General features: G+C 41.1%; 1 protein-coding gene across 3 annotated transcripts in view; it reads left to right on the forward strand.

The window, feature by feature from the left end:
• LOC122562579 (rabphilin-3A-like) overlaps positions 1 to 20,904 on the forward strand; it is a 311,952-nt gene that overhangs the window by 233,621 nt on the left and 57,427 nt on the right. For 2 of the 3 annotated variants that reach the window (XM_087999953.1, XM_043715536.2), the window contains exon 7: positions 6,828 to 6,869. The exons of the other annotated variant lie outside the window; for it this stretch is intronic. In XM_087999953.1, coding sequence (XP_087856079.1) covers positions 6,828 to 6,869 — 42 coding nt within the window. The remainder of the gene's footprint in view (positions 1 to 6,827; positions 6,870 to 20,904) is intronic. 3 annotated transcript variants of the gene reach the window in all.

Raw genomic sequence — 20,904 nt, forward strand, 5'->3', positions numbered from 1 at the left:
AGGGGCAGGGCAGGTCAAGCCCTTGTGAAGAGTACAGTACATGTCTAGAAGGGCCACACCCTTATGGACTAAGATATTGAACTGTTCGCTGTGTTTCTTTGTTTTTCAACTTTTTAATAAGAAGGACTGTAATGTATAACTTTTTAACTTAGTTTTCTTTATTTTTCACCTTTGTACCATGATGGTGTACCTAAGTACTTCATACCTAAGGTGGCGCCGTAAGTTGCAACTTGTAACTTTTTCACTGTACTCATGTGACAATAAACCTAATTCAATTCAATTCAAAACTATAGTCTGTCAGTGTTGGACTGTGTAAATTTAGATTCTCCAATTAGTTTTCACTTGGGCAGGATTCCTGCTTCAGTTATCATCCCTGACTTATCAGGAATCTATCTATCTCAGCCTTAACCATACACAAGGGCCCTGCCCCCACAACTCTCTCTCGGACAGTACCTGATGCCATATCCTAAGTAAGGACAGGATCACTTTTCACAGTTATTGTTACGAAGTGTCACAATTAAAGACTGACCACTGAGGTCATTTGATAGAAGATTGTCAGATGCCATGAAACTACACAGTATCCCCAGTGGAGAGCTGAAAATTGAGGGGCATGCAAGGAGAGAGTTTGAATCTATCTTGCATACAGATCCATGTGCAGGAAAAGCAGAAGAGAATATTTCAGCCGTGTGGAGATAGCCAGGAATGTAAAGACATGCAACGCTCTTTCTCTGGTTTTTCAAAAGGACTGCTTTTCCAGAAATAGGACATTAAAAAAATGTAAAATGTGACGCTTTTACAAATTTTTTTTATGTATAATGTGTGCTTAAAATTCCAAAATTCATTAGCAGCTGAAAATGTAGCATGTAAGGAATAAGGGCAGGAATAAGGCTGTCTAACCATTCAATAAAATCATGGCCGATATGCCCCAAACCTCAACTTTCCTTTGGTGCTCGCTCTTCACAGCCCTCACCTTCCTGATATTTCTACAATCTCTCTTTTCTTTAAATATTTTCAGTGATCCAGCATGAACAACTCTCTGAGGTAGAGAATTCCAATCATTCATTACCCTCTGGAAGAAGAAATTCTTTCTTATGTTTAAATCACTGTCCCCTTATTCTGTAACTATGTGCCTTCATTTGAGATTTGCCCACTAGGGGAAACATTGTCTCAACATCTACCCTGTCAAGCTCCCTCAGAAACTTGTAGATTTCAATATGATCATCCCTCATTTTTCTAAACTCTAATGAATAAAGGCCGAACCTATTTAACCATTCTTGATAAGTCAACCCATTTATTTCCAAATGCCTCCAAAGCCAGTATGTCACTTCGTAAATTTGGGGATCAAAATTGTAGAAAAGAACCTAAAAGCTAAGAGCATACCAGCCCTTCGAACTAGCTTTGAGCTAGCCTCACCAGTCAATAGGACTGTGGCTGATCCGATATTCCTCATGTCCATCTCCTATCCTTTCTCCATAACCATTGATTCCCTGACTAATCAAGAATCTATCTATCCCTGCCTTAACCATCCACAAGGAATCTGCCCCCAAAGCTTTCTCTGCCAAGGAGTTCCAAAAACTCTCAGCTCTCTCAGAGGAGAAATTTCTCATCTCAGTCTTAATTCGAAACCTCTTTATTCTGATGTTGACATTCCTGATGAAGAGCTTATGCTTGAAACATTGACCCTTCTGCTCCTCGGGTGCTGCCTGACCAGCTGTGCTTTTCCAGCACCACACTTTTAGACCCTGCCTCTTTATTCTGAATCTATACCTTCTGGTCTTAGACTCTCCCATTAGGGAGAAATTGAGGAAATTAAAGTCCCCCATAATTAGGGGAAACATCCTCTCAGTATTTACTCTGTCAAGCCTCCACTACCTCTGCAGCCACTTCCTTTAACGCAGACTATCAGATCCTGCTGATTTGTTTGCCTTTAGTCCTATTTGTCAAATACTTTGTCCCTCAAGATAGAGAATATTATAAGATCTTTCCTCCCATTAATACCTTTCTTATTTGTTATCTTTTGGATGTTTAAAAAGAGCAAATTGCTAGGAATATGTAATGAATCAGGAAGCCTGACTGGAAAGGAACATAATTTACTGTTGAACATCAAAATAAAGCCACTATTTACGGCATGCATAGACTAGTGCCAGTTGGTCTGATGATTTGACAGACCCATCCCTGGGTCTGCATTTTTAAAAAAATTATTATTAACCTGATATTTTAATCAACCTGTTCAGAGTTATTATTACACACCTCTGGAGCAGGTGGGACTACAACCTGGGTCTCTCTTCTTTTTGCGATCGCCTGGTTTTGACCATGTACAATACCAGTACCTTTTATTAAGGATAACTCACAGGATCCATGGAGAGCCATTGCCAAAGTTCCTTATATGGACTATATCTCCTCCTGTTAATTTTTTGAGACCTAGGAAAAACTTTGATTCTGTTGTGTTCCTTGGAGTCAGAGCCCCTTTCATAGCTTTGACTTTCTCTTTGACTGGGTATAATTCATTCTTGTCAGTGTTGTGCCTGAGGTACATTACCTCATTTACCTGGAGCACACATTATTCCCTTTTTTTAGCCAGAAGCCAGCCTCAGAAAAATGCCATTGAGACCTCCTCCAAACTCTCCAACTGTGCCTTTGCAGTAGCTGCTGAAATTAAAACATCATCCAGACAGACTGCCACTCTGGGCACCACTCTGTTCTCCATTACCCTTTGAAGGATGGCACAAGCCAAATATAGCCCAAAGGGCAAACGAGTGCACTCTTACAGGCCCTTGTGAGTATTTAGAGTAACATACTCCCTGAATGACCCCTCAAGCTTCAGACAGAGGTAGGCATGACTCATATTTGCTTTAGAAAAGTATGATCCCCCCCCCCCCCCCCCCACGGCCTGACACATAAGTCTTCTATGCATGCCATATGTTATCTGTCTAAATGGGAAGCTCTGTTGACTGTCAACTCATAATCCCCACACAGACTGACTTGTCAGGTTTTACAACTGATACAGTCCATTCAGCAAATTGTACTGTGTGTATGATTCCAAATTCCTCAAGACATTCCACTTCAGCCTCTGCTTTGACACGTAAAGCATAGAAGATCGGCTGTGCCTTGAAGTGTTTAAGTTGGGCCTCTGGGGTCGACACAGATCTTAGCCCTGGTGCCTTTTGACTTCCTGAGGCCCTCTTGGAATGTTTCAAGATACTTCATATGGATTGCCAGTATCTATTCCAAAGATCTGTTGCCAATCTGTGGATTTTCTGGAGCATGTCCCTTGGCACAAGGTTGAGATCTGGCCCTGGCACCACTGTTAAAAGGAGTCAGACTGTCTGCTGCCCAGGCATAACTGGGGTTACAGTGGTTCTCACTAATACTTTAGGACTCCCCAGTGTATGTGACCATTGTAACCTTGGTGTCTCACAGACTTAAACGGAAGTTATCCCTAAAGGTTTGCTCCCTGGCACCTGTGTCTATCCCTATGTCTGGGGCAGTTGGCCAGTAATCTATGTTAATTGAGGTCACTTTGGGAGCAATGATACAATTCAGTTGTATCAATTCCTCATCCTCAACCTGTCTTATTTGCAAAGCCCTGTCTTGAGGTGGCTTCAACCTAAGGCCTGGGTGGTATGCGTTTCACCTGTTTCAGTTGCCTTGTCTGGAGCGAACTCTGTGACCACAAGTGCAGCATGAATGCTCCTCACTATATTGTGGAGAAACTTGCTATCCAGTTCTAGAACCCTGTGGCCTTCAACTCCATCACCCTGCTTGGTAACAAACAGGAACCAGGAGTTTTATCCATTGGAAACTTAGCTCTATGGTATTGCTAAGGATACCCAATATTGAGGACAATATCGGCTATGATCCCCTGAGGTTTCTGAGTCCATTCCGCTGCATCTTTGCGGGAAAGGGCCAGTTCCATGGCTCCCTAGAAATCTAGATTTCATTTGGTCAGTAACTCCTTTGGGTCACAATATTATTACATCCACAAACTAAATGATCCATTAACATTTCTCAAACTGCTGGCCCGTACTCTGTGCTCTTCCAATTTCTGCAGGTCCTGTCATGAATTCGGAAACTGGTTCCCCAGGAAGTCTGTGTTTGTCGCATTAAACCTGTAATGCTGCAATATAACAGATGGTTTGGGATTGTAGTGGACCACTGTCATATAAAACAATTATTCGAATGATTTAAAACTGTTTATGATGCTGAAATTCAGGGCCCAGGGGATGACTTGTTGCCAGTGATCCCCTAAAATAAATTTCATTCCTTAGACCATACTGGGGCCAGTCCTCCACACCTGCAAAGCAAGTGCTACTTAACAGCAATGTTGATGACATTTGTAAAAAATAACAATTACTTCATTCATCTGAAAAAGCTTTTCACAGTGCCTCAATTCAAATTCAAATTCAAATTCAAATCTACCTTTAAGTGTGGTTGACAAATGTTATACTACGGGGTTCACTGTTAGTGCCCTCAGAGAAAATAGGGAAGGGCAAGTAAGCACTGCAGACTGATCAAGAATAAAGTCACCATAGTCCCACTCTCTCATTAGAGACAGATGACTGGTGTTGAGTTTAACCTGAGGGTCACCAAACCTCAGGTGAGGGGTGAGGTTGAGAAGTCAAGACCTTAACAGTGATCTTAGCTGGTGTTAAAATTGAACCATGCTGTTAACATTCCTCTGTGTTGTAAACTAGCTAGATAGTCAGCATGGTTTTGTACAAGGGAAATTGTGTCTGACAAAGTCGATTTGAGTTTTTTGAGGAAGTAACCAAAAATATTGAGGGTAGAATATAGAATATAGAGCATAGAACATAGGACAATACAGCACAGAACAGGCCCTTCGGCCCTCGATGTTGCGTCGACCTGTGAACTATTCTTAGCTCATCCCCCTGCACTATCCCAAAATCATCCATGTGCTTATCTGAGGATAGTTTAAATCTCCCTAATGTGGCTGAGTTGACTACATTAGCAGGTAGTGCAATCCACACCCTTACCACTCTCTGCGTAAAGAACCTGCCTCTGACATCTGTCTTAAATATATCACCCCTCAATTTGTAATTATGCCCCCTTGTACACGCTGACGTCATCATCCTAGGAAAAAGATTTTCACTGTCTACCCTATCTAATCCTCTGATCATCTTGTATGTCTTGTAGGGTAGAATGGTATACATTGTTTTTATGGACTTCAGTAAAGCCTTTGACAAGGTTCTGCATGGTAAACTAATTAGTAGTCAAATTGGGCAGCATGGTGGCTCAGTGGTTAGCACTGCTGCATTAGGCACCCTGATTTGGTTTCACCCTCAGGCGACTGTCTGTGTGCAGTTTGCACATTCTCCCAATGTTGGCATGAGTTTTCTCCAAAAGAAGTGCAGGTTAGGTGATTTGGTCATGATAAATTGTCCATAGTGTCCAGGCTAGATGAATTAGCCATGGGAAATGCAGGGTTACGGGAATAGTGGGTCTGAGTGGGATGTCCTTCAGAGGGTCGGTATGCACTCAATGGGCCGAATGACCTGTCTCTATACTGTAAGGATTCTGTGGTTCACATGGGATTGGGGGTGAGCTTGTCAATTGAATACAAAATTGTCTTGTCAGTAGGAGACAAAGGGTGGTGGTGGAGGGTTGTTTTTCAGACTGGAGGCCTGTGACCAGTGGTGTTCCACAGGGATCAGTACCGGGTCCACTTTTGTTTGTCACATATAAAAATGATTTGGATGAGAATGTAGCAGACATGGTTAATAAGTTTGAGGATGACACCAAAATTAGTCACATGATGGGCAGTGAAGAATGTTATTTAATATTACAAAGAGAGCCGAGGACTGGCAGATAGAGTTTAATTTGGATAAATGTAAGGTATTGCATTTTGGTAAAACAAACAGTGGTAGGACTTATACAATTAATGGTAGGGCCCTGGGCAGTATTGTAGTACAGAGAGACCCAGGGGTTCAAGTAAATATTCTTTGAAATTTGTGTCACAAGTAAACAGGGTAATTAAAAAGGGGCTTAACACACTTGCCTTCATTGCTGAGACCTTTGAGTATAGGAGTTGAGACATTATGTTAAGGTTGTTCAGGACACTGGTGAGGCCTCTCCTGGAGATCTGTATGCAGTTCTGATTGCCCTGCTATAGGAAGGATATTATTAAATTGGAGAGGGTTCAGAAAAGGTTTACCTGGATGTTGCTGGGAATGGCAGGTTTGTGCTATAAAAATAGACTGGTTAGGCTGGGATTTTTCTCACTGGAACGTAGGAGGATGAGAGATGGCCTAATAGAGGTTTACAAAATCATGAGGAACAATGGTAAAGTGAATAGCAAGTGTCTTCTTCCCTGGCATGCAGAGTTCAAAACTAGGGATTATATTTTTAAGGTGAGAGGAGAAAGTTTTAAAAATGACAAGAGGAGCCACTTATTTACACATAGAGTGGAATGAACTGCCAGAGGAAGTAGTGGATGCAGCTTCAGTTACAACATTTAAAAGACATTTGGATAAGTACGTGAAGAGGAAAAGTTTGAAGCGATATGGGTCAAACACAGACAAGTGGGACTAGTTAGCCAACTGACAAAATTGTCTCTGGATGTGCCAGATACACACTTCAACTATTTAATTGCAGCAGAAAAAGTGAAATCTGACCCAGGATTTTCCCGATCTGTGTGGCCCAGTTCCACATTGGGCAGAACTTTAATGCACTAAGCATTCCAGAAAGCACCTTCAGCGATTTATTTTCTTCTCTGCTGTTAGATGGTTTTACTTGCTTGATCATCAGTATGCAAAGCTGATCCACATCTGTCTGTACTCTTAATTTTTTTCCGACTCTGTGTTTCTCAGGTCAAGCAGAGGGTGCTGTCGCTGCTGAGCAGGCCTCTTATGGTAAGATAGTTCCAGCATAATGCAGCGTGTTAAATCCCAATACATGCATGTGAATTGATTTACAAACAATCTGCCAGAAAATAATGATAACAATGTAAATCTAAGAGCAGATTTACTTGTTGCCTGTTCAGTTTTGATCCCTGAAGAGAATGTTAGCCCCCACAAAGGCTGCTTGTGGTTATGCTGCTAAATTGGCTTTCTTATTCCACTGGGGCATTTTCACAGATCTGTGGTTTTGTTACCAAGGTAAGAGTACAGATACTAGCAACACCGTTGATACAAGGGGCTGATACAATATCATCAGTCTCTCAATCAAGATCAGTCAATCAAAAAAAAACATACATGCCAAATTTAGTGCTCGGCCGCAATGCAGAAAGATGCACATTAGCGAAGAGTACGAGAACAGCAACTGATCCCACAGTCTGATCATAGACAGAGAGAAAGAGACCACTAAGGAAGAACTGATTTGTGTATAGCTTTAGAATTGTATGTTTATTTGCTTTTAAGCCTTTGATTCTGAGCACAGCTGAGAATAACACCATTTCTCTCCAAGTCCCTGGAGTCTTTACCCCTCAGCTACTGAGGCTGCTAATTTGCTAGGAAATAAGTTCAGAAGTAATTGTGACCTGATATCTCATGCAAATATATTTCCTTCATTTTAATCTATAAATTGATTATTAGCAGACTGTACATCCACAGAGGCATCATGTTGAACGTGACTTCACCCTCGGCTACACACAAATCCTCTCACACACCCACATGTAATCATTGGAAATATTCAGCTCAAGTTTAATCCTTCTTTAGCTCAGGAGGAAGTGAGGATAATTAAAATAACCTGGCTAAGGTAGCCAACTATGTATCAGACTTGAGATCATTTATTGCTGTGTCACTGGATACATTTCCTCCTGAGACAATTATTAAATTAGATAATTTATTCCATTCCTGTAATTCATTTTTAAATGTTTATTTGTATGTAAGCATCATTGGCAAGGCCAACATTAATAACACATACATAAGTGAATGTGAGCTGTCTTCTTTAATTGCTCCAGGCCATAAAGGAGTTTGATACACCCTGTGCTTTTTCTTTGTGGGAAGTAATTCCAGCGTTTTATTTCTGCCAGAGTGAAGAAATGGCGATGTAGCTCCAAATTAGCATGATGTGTGGCTCAGAGGGAAATTTGTAGGTAGTGATGTTCCCATGCATCTACCAGTCAACATAGTAGAGCATGCAGGTTTCGAGATTACTGTCAAAGAAAGCCTGCCGAGTTGCTGCAGCCCATCTCATTGGTAGTGGAGGTAGTAAATGTTTGAGTGTTGGATGGAGTGCTAGTCATGAATGATGTCGAGGTTCCTCTCAGAGTTACAATTGGAAAGTATTCTGTCACACTCCTGCCTTATAAATGAGGGGCAGGGTTTGGAGAGTCAGAAATTGAATTCATCACTTTGTAATTTCCAACTTCTGGCTTCTTACATAAACACAGTATTTATATGGGTCTAGATTAGAGATGTGCTGGAAAAATGAGGAAACTGGTGAAGTCCACATTGATGCCCTGGGGTTGAAGTGTTCCAAGGCGGAAAACTTCAACCCCAGGGCATCAATGTGGACTTCACCAGTTTCCTCATTTCCCCTTCCCCCACCTCACCTCAGTTCCAACCTTCCAGCTCAGCACCGTCCCCATGACCTGTCCTACCGGCCTATCTTCTTTTCCACCTATCCACTCCACCCTCCTCTCTGACCTGTCACCTTCATCCCCACCCGCCATTCACCTATTGTACTCTATGCTACTTTCTCCCTATCCCCACCCCCCTCTCATTTATCTCTCCACTCTGCAGGCTTCCTGCCTCTATTCCTGATGAAGGGCTTTTGCCCGAAATGTCGATTTTCCTGCTCCTCGGATGCTGCCTGACCTGCTGTGCTTTTCCAGCACCACTCTAATCCAGACTCTGATTTCCAGCATCTGCAGTCATTGTTTTTACCTATAGTATTTATATGGTTAGTTCCGTTCCTGATCAATGGTGACTCCCAGTGCGTTGATGGTGGCAAATCAGCCATGCTAAGGGGAGATGTTTATATTCACTCTTGTTGGAGATGGTCATTGCCTGGCATTTAAATGATAAGTAACATTCTCACTGCACATAAATCCAAGCCGGAATATAGTTGACTTTGTTTGTGTGCACAAACTGCTTCAGTACCTAAATGAGTTATGAATGGTACTGAATATTGTGCAATCATCAGTGAACATTCCCACTTTTGATCTTCTGATGGAAGGTCATTGATGAAGGATCTGAAGATGATTGAGCTGCAGCAATGTCCTATAGATGACTGATCTCCACAACTGCAACTGTCTTCGATTTTGCATGATGTTACTTCAAGCAATTTTCTTTCTGATTCCCATTGACGTATATTTTTCAGGGCTTTAAGATGTCAGATATGGTCATATGCTACCTTGTTGCCAAGTGCAGTCACTCTCACTTTACCGCTAGGATTCAGCTATCTTGTTCATGTTTTCACCAAGGCTGTTGTGAGTTCAGGAACTGAGTCAGGAACCCAAACTGAGAGTCAGTGAGCAGATTATTGCTAATGAAGTTCTACGTGCTAGTACTGTTGCCCAAACTTCCATCTCTTTGTAGATGATTAAGAGATGACTCAAGGGGCAGGAACTGGCTAGATAGGAATTGTCGACAAGACATACCCAGCCACTTTCCATATTGTTGGGTGATATTCTAGCTGTATCGAAACAACTTGGCAGCTTGTTGAGGAAATCGATTCTTCAAAACAAAAGCCAGGATATTGACTAGCTCCACAGCATTTGCGGTATGCACTGTCTTCAACCATTTGTTGATATTATTTGGACTGAATTGAATTGGTTGAAGACTGGTATCTGTAATACTGGGGATATCAGGAGGAGGCAGAGATGAATTATCCACTCAGCACTGTGGCTGTAAAAGGCTGCACATACTTCAATGTTGTCTTTTGTACTGCCACGCTGGACTCTACATTATAGGGGATCGATAGGTTTGTCAAACTCCACCTCCTGTTAGTTGTTTAATTGTCCACCACCATTCACAAGTGGAAATGGTAGGACTGCAGAACTTTGACTGAGCCGTTGGTTGTGGAATCATTCAGTTTGGCCTTTTCTGTGCTGCTTCTGCTGATTGACATACAAATGGTCCTTTGCTATAGCTTTATTAAGTTGGTACCTCATTCTTATAAACTCTTTGTTGCACCAGGGTTGATCCCCTGACTTGATGGTAAATGTGACTTAGGGAATATGGCAAACAATGAGGTTACAGATTGTGATTGAATGCAATTCTCGTGATGGCTCATAATGTCTCGTAGATGTCCAAATCTGATTAGATTAGATTACAAGATTACATTACAGTGTGGAAACAGGCCCTTCGGCCCAACAAGTCCATACCGCCCCGCCGAAGCGCAACCCCTTACATTTACCCCTTACCTAATACTACGGGCAATTTAGCATGGCCAATTCACCTGACCTGCACATCTTTGTCCTGTGGGAGGAAACCGGAGCACCCGGAGGAAACCCACGCAGACACAGGGAGAACGTGCAAACTCCACACAGTCAGTCGCCTGAGGCGGGAATTGAACCCGGGTCTCAGGCGCTGTGAGGCAGCAGTGCTAACTGCTGTGCCACCGTGCTGCCCACTATTCTGTTCTGAATCTTTCCCTTTTAACATGATGTTGAGCTTGATGAGAGTACTCTTAGTGATTTTGAGTCATCAACGAGTTTATTTACAATACTTGCAGCCCTTCATCCAATCCACTGATATTAATTGTAAATAACAAGCTGCTAAGTGAGGGCTGTGGCTGCATTCCTAAAAGTTACAAATTTAAATGAATAACTTGAAGTGAAAGATAGGTTTCTATAGAAAAACTTTAAGTTGCAATGCTGTACCTTGCTAAATTCCAACATTGGTAAGACTATTTGTACATGGACGCAATGGAATACACTGCCAAATCCAAAGACACAGAGCTCTCTGAGAAAATCTTGCAACAGTCCTTGGAAGAGGACAAGCAGGAATATTTTGCTTCCTGCTCACTGACATTCTGTGATTTGTTACTGCCAGATGTTTCTTCAGCTGTTGTGGAGGCATAACATCATGGATTTTGCAATGTCATATTTTATTCAAGTTATGAGGAAAAATCTTAGTAAAGTAAGTGAACGTTTGAAAAAGCATAATTTTTTTGAGAAGCCTTTGCACCGCTGTCAATTATGTGCAGTTTGACTTGTCAATAAATAAAATTGATTGATTCCTTAAATGTTACTGCAGAAATTGCATCTACAAAGAGAGCTCACCATTTGGAAAGTTTCAGATTACCAGGCATTATATCCAACAGCTAGGAGGTTATGATAGAGCTTTTTAGAACATTGCTTAAGCCACAGCCGAAATGCGTCCGTCCAGGCGATGAAGTAAGACGACAGAGACCAAAGTTGTTTTACTTGGAGCAGAGAAGTCTCCGGGGGACCTGATTGAAGTTTACAAAATTGAGGCATAAAGTCTATAGCAATTGTAATGAGGTCAGTCAAGTGGATCTCAATGAACTTTACTTCCCTGTTTGGGACTGTTAACCTGATCCAATCAGGGTGTCCTGGCTGTCAGATGTAAACAGGAGTGTCAGAGGTTCTGCTCACTCTAGGAATTGGCTCTTTGCTAGCTAGGTCAGTCTGTAGATAAAGGGTGACTTGGTGATGGGGTACCAGCCTTCATGGAGTTATTTCACGGTCAATAGCAATAAACATTTTCCTTTGGAAAGGTCAATTACTAGGGGTATATAGAGTCATAGAGTCATATAGATGTACAGCATGGAAACAAACCCTTCGGTCCAACCCGTCCATGCCGACCAGATATCCCAATCCAATCTAGTCCCACCTGCCAGCACCCAGCCCATATCCCTCCAAACCCTTCCTATTCATATACCCATCCAAATGCCTCTTAAATGTTGCAATTGTACCAGCCTCCACCACATCCTCTGGCAGGTCATTCCATACACGTACCACCCTCTGCGTGAAAAAGTTGCCCCTTAGGTCTCTTTTATATCTTTCCCCTCTCACCCTAAACCTATGCCCTCTAGTTCTGGACTCCCTGACCGCAGGGAAAAGACTTTGTCTATTTATCCTATCCATGCCCCTCATAATTTTGTAAATCTCTATAAGGTCACCCCTCAGCCTCCGACGCTCCAGGGAAAACAGCCCCAGCCTGTTCAGCCTCTCCCTATAGCTCAAATCCGTCAACCCTGGCAACATCCATGTAAATCTTTTCAGAACCCTTTCAAATTTCACAACATCCTTCTGTTAGGAAGGAGACCAGATTTGCACACAGTGTTCCAAAAGTGGCTTAACTAATGTCCTGTGGGGCCGCAACATGCCCTCCCAACTCCTGTACTCAATGCTCTGACCAATAAAGGAAAGTACCAAATGCCTTCTTCACTATCCTACCTACCTGTGACTCCACTTTCAAGGAGCTATGAACCTGCACTCCAAGGTTTCTTTGTTCAGCAACACTTCCCAGGTCGTTATCATTAAGTGTATAAGTCTTGCCCTGACACTTAGGTTTTGGGGGTTTCTTGCCCAGCTGATGGCTATTAACTCATGTTCACTTGGTGGCTTTAAGTGCTTATGCTGGCTTTGTGTTTTAGGTATTATTCCTATTGACAGTCTAGGCTTTGGGCATTTTGCCTTCATATCACCGCTTCGCGATCTGTTCAGTCACTTTGTTGGAGTGCTGCCAAACAGGATTTGATATGAAATCACAATATTAGGACAAGTAACCTCAAGTTTCATCTTTAAGGTGTGTCTTACAAGAAAATGATGCAGGGTGGAATTCACACTTAAGATTAGGGAGCTGAATGGCTGCCAATGGTAGATTGAAGCAAAATGTGTTGCAAAAGAGATTAGAATTGGAGATTTGTAGAACTTTAGAGAGGGAGGAATAAAGCAACCTCGTTACAATTTCTATTTTACTCAGTGACTGAAAATTGAGAACAGGACAGTTTAGCAGTTTCAAGTTGTAAACTGGGTTCATTAACAAATTGATACAGGTTTTTATACATCTCCATTGAGATAAGCAACTGACTTCAAACCTTTCGGCTCTGCAGTTTTTTTTATTCAATCCAATTCAAGCAGGAAAATTGCCTGACTGTCCTAGGTGTAACATTTTTTCAACTGGTTCAAAGGAACTAACAGAAGCTTTGTGTCTACCAGTGATAATTACAACATTTACAAGGCCTCTGGGTGGCTTTATAAGTAGGAAGGATTTAAAGGGACATGGGCCAAGTATTGGCAAATTGGACCAGGTCAGATTGGGCTGTCTGATTGGTGCAGACAAGTTGGACGGAGGGTCTGTTTCCATGCTGTAGCTCTTATGGCAAGTGTTTTTTTAAATGTTTAAAACTTATTTTGTGTTTTTGAAAGAAAAATGGAGCTTTAAGCTTTTGGGGGAGGGGATACGTAGACTACCAAAGCAAACGGAGGTAATAGCATTGCAGTGCAGCTGTTTAGGTAATGACACCCAGAGTGGGACAAGAAGGGACCGAGTGTGTAAACACAAAAAAACACAGCGAATAGGGTCAAAAGGGGAAATCAAATGGTAAAAAGACCAAATTAATGGCTCTTAAATGTGTATAATATTTGGAACAAGATAAACGAACTAAAGACAAAACTCGAGGTGAATGGGTATGATCTTATAGCCATTATACAGGCATGATTACAAAAGGGTCAATGCTGGGATATACACATTCAGGGACAAGTAAGCTTTTGAAGGGCCCTGCAAAAAGGAAAGGTTGGTTTGGCAGCTTTATTAGTACAGTATGGAATAAGTATGATAACAAGAAATGATCTTAGATCTGAAGATATAGAATCTATATAGGTGGAGATAGGAAATAATAAAGGGAAGAATACACTGGTATACTAGAATATAGCACCCCAACAGTAGGTATATGCAGGATGCGGGCATGTCAAAAAGATACTATATTAATCAAAGATGACTTCAATCTTCATGTAGATTTGGAAAATCAAATTTGCAGAGGTAACCACAAGGAAGAAATACAGAGATTATTTGGAACTCGAAACAATATGTTGCGGATCCAACCAGGGATCAGGCTGTTTTGGATCTGATATGCTGTAATGAGGCAGTTTAATAAATGATCTCAGAGTTAAAGATTGCCTATAAATCCGTGACCATAATATGACAAATTTAGCATTCAGTTACAAAGGAATGAGGCAGAGCTGGCTTGCTTGAATTTGAAAAGGAGTTCAATAGAAAGAATGTTTGGTAGATGCTTATTATTAACTGTTACAGCCACTACAGTACTAAGTAAATTCCACTTGCTAACCAATCCGCACACTCATGTCACAGCATAAATGTTGTTTTCCCTTTATTTTGGTGGTACTTGTGAATTGTCCTGATGAAAGCAAGACACAAAATTAAGTGGCATTGTAGACAATGTAGATGATAATATAAAAATTACAAGTGTGAGGTTATCCATTTTGAACCGAAAAAGGATAAATCCGGGTACTTTCTAGATAGTATGAAGTTAATTACAGTGAATTTCCAAAAGGATTTGGTGATTCAAATACATAAATCTTTAAAATGTCATAAACAGATGTAAAAAAAATCAGTAAAGCTAATGTAATATTGGTGTTTATATATAGAGGACTGGAGTACAAGGATGCAAATCTTATGTTGTAGTTGTACAAAACCCAGGATAGACCCCACTTGGAGTACTGCGAAAAGATTTGAGGACCACACCTTAGAAAGGATATACTAGCCTTGGAGAGAATACAATGTAGATTTATGAGCATAAATCTCATGAAATAAATTATAGAGTCATAGTCATACAATAAGAAACAGAGCCTGTGGTCCAACCAGTCCATGCTGACTATAATCTCAAACTAAACTAGTCCCACCTCCCTTTGCTTGATCCCTATCTCTCCAAACATTTTTTATTCATGTACTCATCTAAATGTTTTTAAACATTGTAATTGTAACCACATCCACCACTTCCTTGAGCAGTTTATTCCACACATAGACCTTTCACTGTGTAAAAAAAATTGCTCCTTGTGTCTTTTAAAAGTCTTTCTTCTCTCACCTTAAAAATATTCCCCCCCCCCCCCAGATTTGAAATCCCCCACCCTCAGGAAAAAGACATCTGCCATTCAGCTTATATATACACCCCATGATTTTACAAATCTCTAAGGCTTATGAGGAGACAGTATTCAAATTAGGCCTGTTTTCTCTAGAATTTAGAAGTTTAAGATGTCATCTGATCAAAGTCTTCAAGTTACTAAGAGGAAAAGACAGGATAGATAGGGAAAACTTATTTCCAGTGGTTGGGGATTCTAGATCTAGGGATCATAGTCTGAGAATTAGGGCCAGACTTTTCAGGAGAGATATTAGAAAGCACTTCTACACACAAAAGGGTGGGAAAGGATTGGAACTCTCTTCTATAAATGGCAGTGGATGCTGGGTCAGTTGTTAATCTTAAATCTAAGATAGTTTTTTTTGTTAAGCAAGGTTATTAAGAGATATAGGCCAAAGGCAGGTGTGTGGAGTTAGGCCACAGATCAGCCATGATCTTATTGGCTGGTATAATAGGTTCAAGGAGCTGAATGGCTTGCTGCTGTTCCTATGATCCTACAAAAATCTACAATAGAATGTGCCTTTTTACAACATTCAGGAGTGTAAGGTGTTGGATCTTTTTCCTTTTTGTATTTAACCAGTTTGCCTTAAATACTGTTCACTTCAATAAGTTCATTCGGTGACAGATTCTGACAACCCTCTGCGTAAGGGGGTTTCTCCCAAATTTCTTATTGGATTTGTTAGTGGAATGTACCCTTAAATTTGAATTCTTCCACAAGTAGAAGCATTGTTTTCCATGTCCACCATATCTGGTCCCTATGTGATTTTAAAGACCTCTATCAGGTCACCTCTTAGTCTTGACTATTCTAGAGAAAACTTGGAAGAAATGTAGACCAAAGTCTGCCCTACTCGAAGAAGTGGAGGAAAGAAACCATATGAAAACTTTTAAGAATTTTCAAAGATTATATAAAATACAATAGGCAAAGGATAGGGGAGTGGAGAGATGGTTCATTCACAGATCTGACACAGACAACACTGGTCAACTAGCCAACTCGTGTACTGAGAAATATGTACGTAAATTTTAATCAGAAGGTAAGAACATGGATTACAGTGTTGTCCATTGATGACAATGTTCAGTTACAAAATAATTCTGTAGGTGACCGTTGAGGTACAGTGGTAGTGTCCCTCCTCTGAGGCAGGTTCGAATCCCACCTGCTCCAGAGATTTTTAGTAACAGTCTGATCCAACTGGTTGATTAGGAAAATATTTACAAGGTCATCCTTTGATTTCAAACAGGAATATGCCACTTAAACATTATTTCACACTTTTCATCACTCATCTGAACAAGTCCAAACTGATGTTGTACGTTTTGCCCTCTTTCAGCATAATGATAAGCTGTTGTGCAGCGATAGTTAGTGGCATCCTTTCACCAGATGTTGCTGCTACTCTATGAAACTAAATACAAATAAACTGGTTTTATTTGCCAGTGGATTCATTAGGGGAGATTTTGCTCCTTGCATTTTTCCCACTGATGATAATTAGACAGGGTCATTAAATCCCTGTACCCACCCCCTCCCCCCCAAACAAGTAGCAGCACTACTTATCTTTCTTTAATTGGTGCTGGCTGAACAACATCAAATTGCATTTATATAGTTCTTTTAATATATAACCATGTTTCGTGTCACTTTACAGGAAGCATGATACCAAGGTATATAAAAGATATTAAGGCAGATGGCCAAAAACTTGATCAAAGAAGTTGGTTTGAGGAAATATCTTTAAGACGGATAGAGCAGTGGAGAGTTTTAGGAAGAAAATTCAGGAGCTTGAAGGCCATGACCTGGCTTAAAAAAAAACCCCAGAAAACAAGGTCCACACATGTAAGGCTTTGTAAACTGTTAGTTTCTCATCACTGATTCAGATTGGCAGCTCAATGATAAAAGGTAAAAACAATGACTGCAGATGCTGGAAACCAGAGTCTAGATTAGAATGACAATTACTGCTGTTAAAAATTTGGAGTGGAAATTAAAATATATTTCCCAATATTTCTCACGTTCCAGTTGGTACCCTGACTCTTAATGTTATGGAATTGACAATTAGCAGGTGTACTGGAGCATGCCACATCTTCTTTGATTTCCAAAATCTCATCTCCCCCCGTCTGCCCCCTTGTGGCATTTCGATCTTTTCTGTTTCCACTGAGAATGAGCCAAGAACAGAAATGGAAGTTGTAATCTTTAATAGTCTGACAGCTATGAATGCTGAACTGAGTGTTGTTACGGAATGTGCTCTGTGCTAGAAACCAGCAGCCTTGGGATGTGTTCCAGAAATACTTCAATCAGTTCGAAGTGGAAAGGGGACATGAAAGAACTAAAGCCTGCTGTCAGAAGAAAATAGCACTGTGAAGCTTGTTACCATGGTGTGAATCAATCATCAAAAATGAATTTAGCCCGCGAGGTGATGTGACTGAATTATTCAAAAGGCAACTTCAAATAAGGTTAAAACTTACAGAATCATATCGGTGCATTGACTGTACCTTTGGGAAATCAGCTATACACAGTGGATGGCTGATCTCGTACAATCAACTTTAATCTGCATCAGAAATTTGTAGACTTCTGCCTGTCTTCTCATGCTAAAAGTACTTTGGCAGCCTTTACATTACATAGTGAGGAATTAAGTGTGGTGCTGGAAAAGCACAGCAGGTCAGGCAGCAAGAGAACCGATGTTTCAGGCATAAGCCCTTCATCAGGAATGAGCAGTTCTCCTGCTCCTCGGATGCTGCCCGACCTGCTGTGCTTTTCCAGCACCACACCTTTTGACTCTGATCTTCAACATCTGCAGTCTTCACTGTCTCCTAGTGGGGAATTAAGGCCAACGACGTCCTCCACAATGCTTTCAAAAAGAAACTCCACATCCCAATATATTACCAGTTGCCAGCAAGCCTCATCTACAGCTGAGGCTGGCTCAAAACATGGAGTTGTGTGTGTCAGAGGGATCAAGACAGGGGACTCTGAATGCTGGGAGCTCTGAGTTTTCTGGCCTCAGTGGGTCTGGCACTGGTTGTGAGATGAGGGAAATGAAAAGTGAATGCAGATCCTACCATGGAGGGCAAGTAAGTGCTTACCATGTAAACTCACCCAAATTTGATGTCTCTATCAATTTTTCAGCCCTCCCTAAATCGAGATGCCCTGTGGCCTCCTGGCTCAGCACACTGCCCACCAAAAGTTCTACATAAAGTCAATGTTGTTATATTCACAGTAATGACTTCAGTCCTCAGGAGTAACTTACAGGTGTGGACTTGCCATGCACATAATTCAGTTTCCCCAATATTGACTCCTTTACGGGGACAGATGGGCCAGTAGCAATATGAGCTGCCTTGGCAGGAGACACTACAGGAACAGCAAGCTACTACCCAGCTATATTCCTGCAGGGAATGGAGTAAAGGTCAAAGTAATTCCAACTTCCTTATTATCATCTTAAGCAAGTAAGCTATGAACTGCAATTGAGGATAGGGATAAAATTGTGTGGTTCAACTGTGAGGCTGTAGTACCTGCTGACTTATACAGAGTGGGAATGAAGGCTGTTAGCCCCATGGCTGTAGTCAAAGTCCTGCTCGCTAGCTATTAAAATCGTGATTTCTATTTTTGTATTCAACTGTTATATAAATCTGTCTCACTGTCCTAATATTCTACTCATTTGCAATGGACATGAAATCCTGAATCATCAAAAAAGTACTTAGCATCAATGAATGAAATCTCCCACAAACTGTTAGAGATTTCCTATTCTCCCCAGTGTTTAAGTTTTGTGTTCGGTTTCAGACATAATGAGGGCCCAGCTGGCCTTATGTATAAATAACCTGTGACTCAAGCAGTTTTAATTGATTAAGCTGTCAATCCTTTCAATTATTCTCTTACATTTAATTCCTTCACGCTTTAGATATTCAGTGATACTGGTTAGTATTCATGGATATTAACTAGCTACCTGACAAAGGAGCAGGGCTCCCAAAGCTAGTACTCCAAATAAACCTGTTGGACTGTAACTTGGTATTATGCAACTTTTACCATCACTGCTAGGTAGTGTTACATTCACTTTTCTTGCAGGGATCTGCTAATTGGAATTAGGTGAGTTGAGAGCTCCTGGTTTGTATTATACCACTCCAGCTCTAATTCAACCAGTGACCTCTCTTCATAATACTAGGACTTGGGTTTATGGGTTACCTTCAGCCCCATAAAAAGCCATTTCCCCTTTGGTGTGCCTCCTACAGCAGGGCTTTCAATGTAGTAAACTCATAAGGAGCAGTATTGTCTGCACATTTTCTAGTCCACTTTTCTGCCATCACAACATTTGTGGTAATTGGAGTGCAATGCAAGCTCATATAATTTGGATACAAGAAAGACAGTTTTTCTAAATAGTTACATACACCAGGTTGTAAGTTTGCTCACTGAGCTGGTAGCTTTGTTCTCAGACGTTTTGTCACCATACTAGGTAACATTATCAGTGAGGCTCCGGTGAACCTGAGCTATAAATCTTCACCAAAATCTCAGTTACATACATGAATTGGAGAAAATCCATGCACAAAAATGATTGAATGCTAGTGAAAAGCAGTTGATGAGGCCTGTGGAATGTTTTGCGGGGAAGGAAGCCACTCATTAGTTATCATCAGGGCTTCCATTCCTTTCAAAGATGGGTGCCCACTCTGAGAAATTTCCAGCCCATTGCCAGTCTGGTGGAACATCCTCAATTGACCAAATTGCCTATTCCTGTTCTTCCTTGCAAAAACTGAGGTTATGGTCTTATTCTTCTCTCTTTGTTTTATTTTGTGTTAGAGGAGACTCTCGATCTCTGGAATTATTCCTATGTACTGGCCACCAAAGCACTGAGCTTTCCAACTCACCTGATAGGATGGGTCATTGCTAAGGAAGGTGGATGGGAATCTTACCCTGTAGTCTCACTATGACAACGATGAGGTCTCAGCAATCTATCCCAGGTCCTCTAGTCAGCAACCCTTACATTTTTGAGAGCAGATAATTGGAAGAATAAGTTATTACATGCATGGTTTACTTTTTATTTTAAAATAAGAGGCTATTGGCTGTTGAAATTGTGCAATAACATGGGGAGATGATGGCCTAGTAGTATTATCTAGAGTAAATCCAGAGTCCCGGCTAATGTTCCAGGTCCAAATCCCACCACGGCAGATGGTAGAATTTGAATTAAATGAAAGAAATATGGAATTAAGAATCTAATGCTGACTATGAATCAATTGTCTGGGACAAAAGAAAGCCCTTTAGGAAAGAAAAGTGCCATCCTTACCTGGTCAGACCTACATGTGACTCCAGACCCACAGCAATGTAGTTGACCCTCAACTTCAATTAGGGATGGGCAATAAATGCCATCCTAGCCCCTAATGCTCTCATTCTGTGAATGAACACAAAGAAAAAGCATTCCTTTGTGTTGGTGTGGATTACAACTGGGGTAGACCTTCCTTTTGGATCACTAGTAGCCAATTTAGTAACCTTTTATTCCAATTCAGAAGGCAGTTAAGAGTATTCACATGGGTTTTTATTCAGAAAAAAATATGGCTGACTGAAAAATACTACTTTTCCTTTCCAAAGGACATGACAGATGGGACTTAATTTAGATAAATGTGAGGTGCTGCATTTTGGCAAATCAGAGCAGGACCTATAACTTAATGGTAAGGTTTTAAGTGGATTAAATTGGATTTCCGACAATGCGGAAACAGGCCATTTGGTCCAACAAGTCCACACCAACCCTCCAAAGAGTAACCTATCCAGACCCAGACTCAAAAAGCAGACAACCTGCAATTCCTGATGAAGGGCTTTTGCCCAAAACGTTGACTGTCCTACTCCTCAGATGCTGCCTGACCACCTGTGTTTTTACAGCAACTGAGGTCCTGGGGAGTGTTGCTGAACAAGGAGTGCAG

Source organism: Chiloscyllium plagiosum, unplaced genomic scaffold (assembly GCF_037043375.1).
Source record: "Chiloscyllium plagiosum isolate Xiang-an unplaced genomic scaffold, Cpla_swu_hap1 HiC_scaffold_24, whole genome shotgun sequence".
In the NCBI taxonomy this organism is placed as follows: domain Eukaryota; kingdom Metazoa; phylum Chordata; class Chondrichthyes; order Orectolobiformes; family Hemiscylliidae; genus Chiloscyllium; species Chiloscyllium plagiosum.